General features: G+C 37.0%; 1 protein-coding gene across 5 annotated transcripts in view; it reads left to right on the top strand.

Moving 5' to 3' along the window:
- The window catches only part of LOC310908507 (cadherin-6), a 103,615-nt gene that overhangs the window by 74,984 nt on the left and 15,018 nt on the right, over positions 1 to 13,613 (top strand). For all 5 annotated transcript variants that reach the window (XM_083859612.1, XM_083859614.1, XM_083859611.1 and 2 more), the window contains exons 3-7: positions 5,099 to 5,393; positions 6,873 to 6,992; positions 8,970 to 9,137; positions 10,693 to 10,880; positions 12,308 to 12,561. In XM_083859612.1, coding sequence (XP_083715738.1) covers positions 5,099 to 5,393; positions 6,873 to 6,992; positions 8,970 to 9,137; positions 10,693 to 10,880; positions 12,308 to 12,561 — 1,025 coding nt within the window. The remainder of the gene's footprint in view (positions 1 to 5,098; positions 5,394 to 6,872; positions 6,993 to 8,969; positions 9,138 to 10,692; positions 10,881 to 12,307; positions 12,562 to 13,613) is intronic.

The raw sequence follows: 13,613 nt of genomic DNA, 5'->3' as shown, positions 1-13,613 counted from the left end.
AGTACAACCTTGTTACAAATATCCGTGCTAGAAAGCCACTTCTCTCTGGTGTATTCCATTTAAACACACAAAGTTAGTGGTTAGTCTTAACCTATTAAAACATATGGGACCTCACTTCAATTATTCATTTTTGATCCCGATGTTTCATAAAGTTTCATATCAAGGTGAATTTAACACATCGAGAAAAGGGCCCCGAGTTCTTTGCCCAGACTTGGCTGTCCCTGTCTTCCTGCCCAGAACACAAGACTCTAAGTCAGCCACACAGCCCTGTCCCAGAAACACCACAGCAGGGCCAGTCTCCAGGTCCGAAAAGCCCTGCCCAGCCATCACCATTCCCAGGAGGTTCCCAGTACCCAGCACTGTCCTGGTCACCTGTGGCTCCTATCTGGGTTGGTGGGACAGGCCATGGCTGCCAGACCCTGCCATCGCCCGCCTGGGGAGATGATGTTCCCTGTGCCACGGCAGTTTATAGTCCTACTGCAAAAGCACTTGCAAGATGCCCTTAAATTCTTCCCATATGCTTTGCTGAAGGAATCCCTGAGTGTGTAGAATGGATCCAACTTAATTCTTAAAATCCCGGTAAAATTTTCCTGGACTATTACTTTGAAATTAAGCAACGCTATCTGTTGGAGATGAGCACAACTGCTGTCAATATATTCAGTCCAAAAATAAATTAAAAAAATAAAAAGTTAATGTAAAAATACTTTGAACAGAGATTTCACTTCCCTTTCCTTTGATGTTGTGCCAAAGACAGTCCATTGCCACTACCCTTGGAGATTTTGGAAGGCTCTGCCAGAGGTACTGTGGAGAAGAAGGGTACTCTGGATTGTGGCCAATTTTAAGAAAAAACAAAACAAAACACAAAAAGCTCTCACTTTAAAGTAATTATGTATATGACAACAAGCAGAATGTCCAATACAAGGAATTATTGCTGCAGTCCTGAGTGCACTTTAAAGACCTCTTCCTTCAGGAGTAATGCAGCCATGTCCAGGCAGATGTATTTAAATGGTTTGGAACGGGGTATTTGGGAGGAACAGAAGAAAGATAGAGGCTGGAGAGATTTTATCTGACTGTAAGTCATTAAAAGCAAACCAGATGGTTCACTTTACAGTGGTATTAAAGTAAAATGAGTAAAAGTATGCCTAGGGCATAGTAAAATCTTTAATTTGCCATTCATCCTCAGCCTTAGCCAGTGATTGATGGACAATGTCAGAAGAGTGTCCAGATTAGATTCTGAATGAATCAATTTATTATAATATTAATACAGTGCAATTGCTGATGAATTTACTTTTTACTGCATAGAGTTAGTTCTTCACCACTTTGCTTACCTTTGGGGTATTGCTTAGTTCAGCCGCCAACTGAAATCAAGGCCTGTGAGTAACACTGAGTTCCGACGGAAGTAAAAAAATCTGTCCTAAAATGGAGTACTTAAAAAATTGTCTGTACTAACTTTGTCTTGAGGAATGGTTATATGATACAGCCCAGATTACATGAGGGCTGTGCCCCAAACATTTTATTCTATCCCATGACTATCTGCCATGGCCCTTTTACTTGACTAACTTCATGCAGAGGATAATGGACACCTTTTTGCAATACATATGAGTAGAAAGTGAAGCTGTAATATCCTGTATTGGCTAGCAACAGTCCTACTAAAACCATCTGCAGTGTGATTATTTCACATACTTAATTACAGCAAACTTTATTTGTAATGAGGTGTCCAGGTAATGAAAAATAAATTCAACTTAAAAGGAAAATGAGGTTGTTATTACCATTCATTTCATCCTCATAACCTCACAGTGGTGTTAAGCTTTATATACAAAACCCATCAACTGTATTTTTTAAGTACATCTCACCTCCAGACCTTTCTTCAGGACTTTAATTTGCACCATTTTTTTGCCCTTTAATTTTATTTGCAAATTTATTTTTTTAACCTGATAACAGTAGCAAATCCACTCTTCATATAGGTCACACAAACAAAATATTACTTCTAAGATAACATGACATTTAAAAAATATACAAGAGAAGATTTTCTTTGCCTGGGTAGGACTTTTTTACCAAACAAACAGTCAAGGACAAATAAAGTGATCTAAAATAATAAATCTTTTTCTATTTATATACTTTTTTTTTCCTCACAAGGCAAATTTATCATCTGTGAGAAACTTTTCAAGAGATTTGCTTGGCTTGTTGAGTTTTTTTCTTTATTAATATATAAATTTTTTTATTACTATTATTTTTTTTTCTGAATAGAAGAGAATGAAATCCAAACTATTTTGGTAATGTAGTTATTGTCCTGGAAATGAAGCAGGTGGTGTGATACAGGTTTATCCCACAAAAACCTTATGGCAAGAGCTATCATTCTTTACTGAAATCAAATAGATTTCATTCATACTTCTAGAGACCCTTTGTGAACCATATTGGTGAGGCCACACAAGATGATGTGCTGTGCATTCATTGTTGGTTTATAGAGCAAGTATTCAGCCAGCCTTAGCTCTCTGCAATATACATGTAGGATATGGCGTCTCACAGGTCAGACTCTCACAGTAAGTAATCCACATAGAGTTTGGGTGGCTGAGCACTTAGTTTGTTCTGTCATGTCTTGGGGAAGTTGTACAACTAAAGATGTTTTGTCAGGGGGAGCATTTTTTTTCAAAAGATAGTGATTTAGATGGAAGTGTAAAGATTGAACCATGGATGAGGATCACCTCATTCTCGGTGTTGATGACACTGAGATGTGCTTTGTCTTGGTATCCAGAATCACAGTGGGTCTTACACAGGTGGGTTAATTTTGGAGAAGTGGAAATTTAATAAACAATTGACAGGAAAAAATCATACAAGTTTTCATTTTCAGTTCTTTAAGTAGTCTAGGCTAGTTAAAGAATATTATGTATGGAAAACTATTCCCGGTGGCTCCAACACCTTTTCTATCTTGACCTTTTTTTGCTACTTTGTTCGTTGAAACCAAGTTTAATTAAAATGATGATAAAAATGATCTTGGGAGTTCAGCCTTTACCAAGTCTCAAAACAGCACTATTCCATGACTCATACAAATTAATGATGGTCTATTACTGAGGGCTGTTTTTGTCCCATTCTGATACAGACAAAGTTAAACCGGCTTTCAAGGCAGACAGAAGTGGAATTTTTGATGTGAAACAATCATAAAAATATGGTTATAAAACAAAATTATTTTCATGCCTTTTCTGTTGCAGGTTGCCTTTGAGGAAAGTTCTATTCAAATAACCTATTGAAATTACTTCCTGCAGTAGACTTATAGTCTGACTTCTTAACAAGCTGGTCTGATAGATGTTTTTTAGAGTCTGAAGTTATGTCTAGTAAATAATATAATTCCTCTAGGCCCCCTGGCCAAGGAAATTGGCCAGCTGAATAGGACTCAAGAGATCTAAATTCAATTCCAAATTTCAAGATAAGCCTTCTGGGAAACTTTGTTATCCAAAAAACAAAGCAAATGGTATTGACTGGTTTTGTGAAGGGCTGTGAAATCTGCTTATGAAAAATTCTGCGCAGAACCTACTTATTGCTATTCTTATTATCAAGAGAAAGGGCTCCGTGCAAAATTACACAGAATGCCCATTTTCTCCCTGAAGGAGAAAACTAAGAAGAGTGCTTCAGCATGTCTGCTAATGATTAACCATGCCACAGTTACAATATTTTATATTATTGGACAGTCTTGGAATGTGTGGTGACACAGAGTTTTGCCCTTAAAGGCAGACTTTTTGCACAGAACATGCTTTCTCTAGGGATCATTGGCATATGTGCACACAGTGGAGCACTGTGCCACCAAGTGTGTTGTCTGTGGATTTCTGATTTCAGCAGAAAGTTGGAGGAAGCCCAAAACATTGACCATATGGTCTAGCTGGAGGCTTCCCTTCCAGCATAGTAGGGGCATAGCCAGGAACAGCTGGATTCTATGCCAAGATTCTTTAAATCTACAAATCTTACTGTCCTCTGCATGCTGTCCAGCAACACTAAGTGCTTTGCAAAACACTCAACCAGGGTTTTTTTTTTTCCCAACTCTTAGTCAAGAAAAGATAAGCAAAGAGCTGGTTGAGAAAATTCAGCTCTCCTGACTCATAAACATGTTTTCTCTATGAAAGAAACAATTTCTAGGAATCTGCTACCTTACAGATTTTTTCCCCATTAACTTCATTACCTATGCTCTCACATTGGAAGCCATTTTAATGTTTCATTTTTTAAAATTTTTGCTTTCTCTAATGTGGCAATAAAATAAGTTGAGTTGAGTAGCCTGGATTTTAAGGCCAGGGGAATAATTAAGGCTTTATCAAGGATTACCCACAAGGGTATGATTTAGTCAGTTACACCTTTTGTGTCACTCAACAGCATTCCAAGAGATGCGGAAATCACTCGGGGAAATAAAAAGATGATGTTTCGGGCAGCTCATGCTTTGTATGTTAATTATCATCATTCTTTTCTTGCCTTTTTCCCCCACCATGTTTCAGCTTCCTGCCCCTTTGGATAAGGCAACTGATTACTTCCAGTGCTATAATGGTCTCTTATACTTCCCTGCCTCTGTCTTCAGTTTGAATGCATGTATTTATCTGCTGTTTGTGTATGTATTTGCTAGGTTCTTTTATTGAGCACTATTCGATATATTACTTAATGTTCATGGGACATAAGAGCCAAGCACCCAGAATTTAAACTCAAGAAGTGGCTTGACTGACTACTTTTTAATTCCCAAACCCACTGGTTTTTCACTGTAGGATATCATTGCCCTATCTATTCCTAGGATTCTACCTAAGCCACTAGTGTTTGGATTTGATTGATATACATTTAGCTTGGGAAAGTGGTCTGCAGCTTCAGTTCATGGTTATCCTCAGGCAATTTCTTATAATATTGCAGACCATTTCAATTCTGACATCAAGACACAACTCTATCTATTCACTCCTTCTACTGTAGTATCAACTCATTTCCCAAAAGCAGTGTACAGCCTTCTGGCTGAGTGTTACTGATAGGAAAGCATATATCATGATATCGGTTAAAGTATCTAGAATTGTGTCCCAGTTATTTATTTATTTTCCATTCTGATTTTATTATTTTTTTTTAATTTCCATTTCACCACCAGCTGCATTCAGACCAGGATAAAGGAGATGGATCACTTAAATACATCCTTTCTGGAGATGGAGCAGGAGACCTCTTCATTATCAACGAAAACACTGGTGACATCCAGGCCACAAAGAGACTGGACAGGGAAGAAAAGCCTGTATACATACTCCATGCCCAGGCTGTAAACAGAAAGACTGGAAGACCAGTGGAACCAGAATCTGAGTTCATCATTAAGATCCATGATATCAATGACAATGAGCCAATGTTTACAAAGGACGTTTACAATGCCAGCATTCCCGAAATGTCAGATGTTGGTAGGTGCTAACTAATAACTGGTTTCAGTGTCTGGTTGGCTTCTTTCCGTGGAGTTATTGAAGGGCCCAGAGTTTACAGGTGCTGAATAGAGACATCTGCTGTTTGAGTCTGCTGTTTGAGTCTGGACTAAAAGCACCTGAGATGTTAAAAAAAAAAGTAAAAATCCAGGAAAATAGTGGCAAAAGTTTGCTGGAATCAGAGGTGTCAGCTGGGTGAAACATGCTCCCTCTCTTGTACCACAAAGAAAATGCAAGTTGATACCATCTGGTTTAATGTCAATGAAAGTGAGTTGAGCTCTGTTACACGATACCTGCGTTTAATACATATTAGTAATATGGTATTTCGTGGTCATCTGTGTCAATACCATTCCTAGATCTGTTCAGCAACCCTTATTTAGTTCTGGAAGGTAAACAGAATGGAAAAGGGCAGGTACAAGAAGGAGTTGTAAACATTTCTGTTACCCACAGGTTCTGAGATATGCCATTAACTTCCTATGACCTTTGTTGTTCTTTCCATGCAAAAGAAAAGAGCTCCAAAGTCCCCTGAAGTCCACTGAAATCTTTCTATTGATTTAAAATATATTGAACTATAAAAGTCAATCAAGACAAGAAAAAAAAAAAAAAAGAACGTCTTTGGAAAATGATTTTAAGATCAACTTCTCTTTCCCTGAGCAATTGACAGGTTTTGATTCTTTGATTCTTAGGAGGTCATTTTTATTTCTTTGTCAGAGAGCAATGGATGGTTGAATTCTAAGAAGCACATTTCTAATTTGAAATAATGTCCAGGGAGAGAAGCATTAATTAATCATGATCAAGAATGAGATTAAAATAAAGCTCAAGCAATATAAAAATAAAGACTTTGGGGCATACTCTCTCCCCTCATTCATGGGGCTTGTCACATGGATGAAAACTCATCTGGTGGAGTGAGAAACTAATATTCACATTTTAATATATGAACACTTTATTCATGAACATATGAACACTTTAAATGGTTTTAAATGCCAAAATCTAAGCCAATTTTTTTTATTATTATTATTTTTTTTAACAATTTGCCCAAGATTGAACACCATTTCTTTCTCTAGAAGACATGTAAAGAACCATATTTACAGTCCTATATCAAATACCTTACAAGCATGAGTAGATTTGCAAAAGTATATTCTTGACCTCGATTCCAGTTCTGAGTGCTTACAATATCTGGAGAGGGGTGCATTTGTTTCCTTCATGAGAAACACAATGAAAGATCTACATATCCAATCAATTACTGTGTTTGAACGAGTTAAGAATAAGGTATCATTTTGAGTTTATGACCTTCATGAACAGAGACAATTCTACAAAATAAGAATATTTCTAACTTCCTGGCACAAGTCTGAGCTAAACATGAATTATTTTTTTCTCTACATCATAAACTGTCTTGGCCATTAAAAAAAAAAAAAAAACAACAACCTGTTAATTTTTGTTTTCTTTAATTTTTCATTGCAGGTACTTTTGTTGTTCAAGTCACTGCAACTGATGCTGATGATCCTACCTATGGGAACAGTGCTAAAGTTGTCTACAGCATTCTCCAGGGACAACCATATTTCTCTGTCGAATCTGAGACAGGTCAGGGAACCTTATCTGTCATTCTGTGACAATGTCTGTAATTCAAAATGACACGCTAAGCTGAGCTAGGATATATTACTAAAAAAACTTTGAAGAGATTACATCTTACTCAGTGCCAAATCTGACAAATTTAATAGACCGATACATCTGTAAACATGACACCTACATTATTTTAATCTCACCAGCAAAGTCTAATAAATACAATTAGTACTGGATGTGAACCAGTTTTCAATCATTTTTAACAAGCAGTGAGTACAGAGACTGTAGTGGATGTTTAAATTAAACCAAATAGGTTGACTTTTAGATGAAAGAGAGAAACAGGTGGGTGTGGAAAAAAGTGCTTAATCCTCATAGATCTTCATAATGGCTAAATTAAGACTGAGGGTTTGTTCAGGTGAGTTTTTTTTCTCCGTCTGCTTCTTCAAAACTTGTTTAAAGTAATTATAATTTCTGTACATCTGCAACATATCACTTTAATGCTAATTTTATGAAAGAAATCTTAATTAAGAGTAATGATAGAAGAGGCAAAATTGACTGTTGCGCTAAACTAGAAGATCACAAATAGAATCCCAAAGTTCTGAGTTCTGTTTTTGGAAGATGTTTAAATTATACACAGTGACTGGAATTTTTAATGGTCTGACTAACAGACAGCTTTGGAACCTGTGCCTGCACAACACACATATTCTGTCTGACTGAATTGGGTGTACCATTGACCACCTGACTACACAGATAGTCTCTTCCCAAGCTTTTTGACTAAATTTTCCAAAAAGAAACAAACCATCTCAAGAAACTCCTTCAGTGGAAACATCCACTGTGTTAGGTTGCTGGAAGCTAGGGAAATCAGTTCTCCTCAGCATCCTTACAGGAAAGAAATAGATTATCTCAGACAATTCATCAGTTTTAGGGTAGTTTCTTACATAAATCTAAGAGACTCAGGCAGGGAAAAAGAAGGGGAGACTATATGTCTCAAAGTGAAACCTGAGTTGAAAGGGTGTACACAATTCTGAGAAAAGGGAGATCCAAGATCAAAGGGAGCTTCACTTCAAGCATAAAGTATTAGATAACAGAAGCCAGGATTTTTGCACTGATGCACTCTTTCTGACTTAGATAGTACTGTATGAGCTCTTCTAAAGTTATGATAAGGATAAAGTAGCTTGGAGTTCACTAGTAACAAACTTCTATTGAGAGGTTTGTAGGGGGGATGGGAAACTAAGTAAACCACAGTCTTGATCTTCCTGCCATGGAAATCAATTGCAGAGCTCCTAAAGTGAAACATGTCTCTTTCAAAGCCACTGTGAATTTTGTCATGGATTTCAGTACTTGAATTTTGCCCCTTTTGCCTACAAAGGACCCAGTTCTTACCTTGAGAGACCCGGTGAGAATGCAAACATTTGCTTTATGGTAAATCTGAATGATTGAATTTCAGTAGTAGTTGGCCGTATAACTGGTATTTGTGCCTTCAAAGAGGGAAGTAACTGTCAAATGATTTCAGTAAATGTATAAATAGAAGTATATATACTCAGGCATGTTTGGATGCTCATAATTTTATTAATTAATTTCTCTTCTTCTGTTTAATGTTGCTGCACTCTTTAATGGTGTCTTGCTGAAGTTAGCTATTGTTTGGGGTTGTTTTTACCACATCTGTCAAAATAATGAACAAACAGCTTTTTTCCAGTTCAGTGAGAGATTTTAGCATGGAACTGAAAGAGGGTAAACGGTTATGTAAAATAACATGGCTCACAAATAAATAGAACATTTTTCTGTGGGTACCACTTACACTTACTGTGTCTGTCACATAGGCAGGAGCCTGAGATGTGACAGGACAAGTCTGTAATTCAATGAACTATCTCATAACTGTAAATATTTGTACTGGGCAAAGTTTACTTACTACACAGAGATTGCTTTGTTCTTTTAATAAGAATTTCCATCAAAGCCACTACCTGTGAACTCCTCAATCTTTAATTTTCATGTTTACAGGCATTATTAAAACTGCTTTACTGAATATGGACCGTGAAAACAGGGAACAATACCAAGTGGTGATCCAGGCTAAAGACATGGGAGGCCAGATGGGTGGATTATCAGGAACCACCACCGTGAACATCACGTTGACTGACGTAAACGACAATCCACCTCGCTTCCCCCAGAGTAGGAATATTTTCATTCTATGTTGTGACACTAAAATGGACAAAAATGGTTCTTGTTTTGTTTTTTGTTCGCCTTAGATGCTGTTTCTTCTATTGTGAATTTACTGAGTATCAAACTTCCTTTAGGAAAGCAAAAGAGAACACATAACTAACACGTAACTAAGCAATAGCATCATGCCAAGGTTAATCGCAATAACTGAGAAATTAATATTTAATATTTTTACTCCAGTTGCAGTTGACAGTCTGAGAGGTGAATTATTGTGCAGAAACAAGTTCTATTTTTTCCTACCTATTAAATAACTGATCAATGTAATCTGTATTTCTTGTTCACTATTATTTCTTTCAGACTTCATTGATTGCATTTTAAGGTATCTGTTGTAATCTAATATATTGAAGTTTTGAAACAAATTTATTTAAGTATGCAAAAATATCCCAAGAGCAATTCTGTAGAAATGAGTATTTATAAACAGAAAGCATTTGCTACAACAAACTTTCCTGTATTCTTTGGATACAGAAACAAAAGCACATGCATAACTATATCAGGTATTTCTGCCTATTTACTTCTCCTGTCTCAAATAATTAGGTAGATATCTCTGTGATGCTTATGGGTATCCATTGTGCAACCTGTCTTAGAAAGTAATTTCTATTAATGACCATTCATTGCCATAAGGGATTCAAAGTGGTTCAGCTTTCATCGTCTTCTCTTTCCCTCTCTCTTTACTTCCTTCTTTCTCTCTGGTTTTTTTTCTTTTTTTCCTTTTTTACTTTGTCTAACCACTGCTCTCTGTATGATGTGTGTGTATCGCAGTGTCAGTGTGTGTCAAAGTCAAGAGCAGCTGTTACAGAAAATAATTGCAGATACTATCAGACAAATCAGTGAGCTTTGGCAGTTGAGTCACTGGGAAAGTTATTGGAAGCAACTTGTCATTTAGGTTCAAAGTCTGTTCTTAGCTGTGGGCAAAGAATTTCTATTTAAATTAGAGCAACTTAAGAAGAAATATAACACTTTGCACCCAATGAGTTAATTACACATCTCTGGATATAAGTGTCTTTAATGTAAAAGCCAAAGATACAGCTTCATAATGCCAACACTCCAAAAGTAGAGGTTTTTTTCTGACAAAAATACAATGTAGTATATTTTTAATAGGTATTTGACCTGGATTCAGCTTTAGTGTTACTAAGCTGTGCTAGCTTCTGACAATTCTTAATATTTGTCCTTTGGCCTCAAGACATTTTTGGTACACACTTCTGATACAGACAACAGAGACCATGAGAACATCCAGAAAGTGACATCTGTTGCTAAAGTTAAATGTTTGTAGCAAAGCAAAATGCTCATCCTCTGTATGAGGAAACAGAAAAGTCAGTAACTTTTGCCCACACAAAAGTACAGCAGAAGCTGAAGGCTTTTGCCCCAGGAAGGCCTGTAGACCCAGCGGCTCATTAACTCTCCTGCACATGCCCAGCGTGGACAGTGGACTGAGAGATGGTGTCCAAAGCACTTTGGACTTTGGTGTCCAAAGACTGACTAACCAGATTTCCCTCTCTGCCTGCTGTAGGCACTTACCAGTTCAGAACTCCTGAGTCTACGCCGCTCGACTCCTCGGTTGGCAGGATAAAAGCTAACGATGCTGACGTGGATGAAAATGCAGAGATTGAATACAGCATCACTGAGGGGGATGGATATGACATGTTTGGAATTACCACAGACAAGGACACACAGGAAGGAATTATAACTGTGAAAAAGGTACACATCTTAACACACTTAATCCCAGCCTCTGAAACACCAGTCAAAATTTTATCTAGCATGTATTTATTTCTCATTTTTAGTGCTATGTATGTTTTGTTAATTTCAATTCTATCTGTTAAGAATCTCTACATATGTGAAGTTTCTTTTATGCAAGCAATTGGTATCCTTCCTCTCAGACCTCCTTTACTAAACCGATGCACAAACTTTGGAGGACCTGAGAGAGTTAATTACCTAAGGAGAGGGTGCAACTGAGAAAAAAATTCTATAGCCTGAATATACTCACAGAAAAACTCAAAGAAGCTCCACTACCCAACTGTGATTTTCTCCCTATGATGCTGACAGGTTTTGCTTCCTTAGTGGAAGATACTGTGTTAAGACCACAGACATAATATCACATTGCCTATTTTTTCATTATAAGAGGATGTTGATTCTGCAGCTATAATATATTTAAGTACATAAATTTATTTTGACTCACATTTTGTAAAACTTTAATATATCAGTATGCTTTTGCTTTAGAAAAAAAAAAAATCAGTGCCTTGCCAGATCACAGTGGACATCATCTACTGTGTTGCACATTGGTTGTCAGAAAAGGTTTGAGAAATATTGTTTACAGTGGGTTATCAGGCAAACTTGATAAGGTTACAGATATCATCCTTCATCAATTCAAGTTCACTCATGACTAGATAGACATTGTGTAGATTTTCTGAACATGCACTTGCTTGTTGATATCAGTACGACACCTGTCATTACTTGTTTTTTTGGAGATGCCTTCCAGGGTCTGATTATGATATCAGTCTAATTCCCTTTGTATTTCTGTATGTTGCTGACAGAAGCTGTGAATTTTCTACAATGTAATGGAAAAACAGGGTGACTATTCTGTCCCCACATTTCTCTAAGTAGTAACAAGAACCCCCTAAATGCTATTTCTTTGTAGTTTTAACAGTGTATGCTAGAGTTATAGCCTGTCATAAAATCATGTTTGGCTTTGTGGGTGGCCCTGGAAATCCAGATACTAGATGCCACAGCGTTTCATTTCAGTGATGGAATGCCAGTATCTAAACAAGCAACATGTAGAAAATCTTCTCTCCTTTAGTGTGTGGTGCTTATGGGCAAGAAACAGATAAGAAATCATCAAAATGCCAAAAATGACAGAATAACAGACTAGAAGAGTTAAGTCTGTATGAGAAAACTGCTTGGTGTTTTGAAGATCCAGGCATAGAATTCTATGAAAAAGTGGTTTGCTTCCTAATGTATTATCTTGGCATAGAGTCCTTTCTCCTTTCTGTTGGCATTTTAATTCCAGTTCAGGCTTCTGTTGTCTAGCACAGGCCTGTCCATGACTTCCCACCATTTATCCTGCTCATCTGGCTGAGAATCACAGCAATCCCCACAGACTACTTAGACATATCTTTTTTCCTTCCTAGGCATTGGATTTTGAAAGTAAAAACTTGTATATTCTCAAAGTAGAAGCTACCAATACTCATGTGGACCCTCGATTCCTGTACTTGGGGCCATTCAAGGACTCAGCTACAGTCAGAATTCAGGTGGAGGATGTGGATGAACCCCCCATGTTTAGCAGACCAGCATACATCATGGAAGTGAAAGAAGATGTTCCATTAAACAGTATAATAGGAACAGTAACTGCTCAGGATCCAGATGCTGCCAAGAACCCTGTCAAGTAAGCATATACTACTTCAGCTAGCCTGTAAATTTCTTACAGCCTTGATTTTGCTTTTATCATGTCAGCACATACAAAAAAATCCTCACTTGTAGCAATGTGAATTGTAGGGCATGCTTGAATATGGAGTATTGTACCTGGTAAATGATCTCTGATGCTTGAGCCTATTTAGGTAGCATATTTAGGTATATGTGAATGTGTTTGCATGGCCTTTGCATCTTGAATTATATCCTAATCTCTTTAGTAACTAATGTATGTGGTTATTTCTACTGTGAAAAAGATTTACTGCAAAAAGACCACTACGAAAATCTTAGTGTTTTCATTCCACCTTTAACATTTTCCAGCGTGGCACAGTGCATCCTCTTGGCTATGTGACAGGGGAGTGATTCAGCAGCCTTTTCTTCTTCTGTCCTCTGTCCAGACCTGCTTAACAGAGGCCACATTCATCTTTTCTAAATCACAAATAGAAATGCCTCCAAATCAGCTCATGTGCACACCCAGGCTCTGATCTCACCTGTATCAGTGCAAGGCTTGTAAGATAAGAATCGGTCTCATGAGCTTCATAAATTAAACTTGCCAAGAATCAATAAACTGTTCTTAGAGGAAGTGGAGGAAATGTTAAGGTTGGAGTAGCTATACCTAAATCTTCTTTTTTTGTAAATACACATTGTTTCTGTGCATGTTGGAATACTTAAGTCATACTGGATAAAGTATTAAAGAAATTTTAAATAGTTGTGTTCTTTAATTAAAGTTCATTGCTACTGACAAGGCAGCAAGAGGAAGAATTGAAAAGTGCAGCAATATTAAATCCAGGTCAATTTTCAGCAGGTTTCTGAGTTGGGCACCTTGGAAATTCAATAGTACCTTGATCAAAATAGAACAGTGCAGGTTTAATAAAAATCTAGTCCATCAATACTTTACACTTCTGCAAACAATTATCTTTCATCAAGATTTCTTACAGTAATGAGTAAGTTTTAAGCTCTTAGCTCATCTTATGAGACCAGTAAATATTATAAATTTAATTTCCTAGATGAACAAGCTAAATCGAAAAT

This window comes from Zosterops lateralis (genome assembly GCF_965231275.1).
Source record: "Zosterops lateralis genome assembly, chromosome: 1".
Lineage (NCBI taxonomy): Eukaryota > Metazoa > Chordata > Aves > Passeriformes > Zosteropidae > Zosterops > Zosterops lateralis.
The sequence above is the reverse complement of the archived record's forward strand: the minus strand, read 5'-3'. Positions and strand labels throughout refer to the sequence as shown.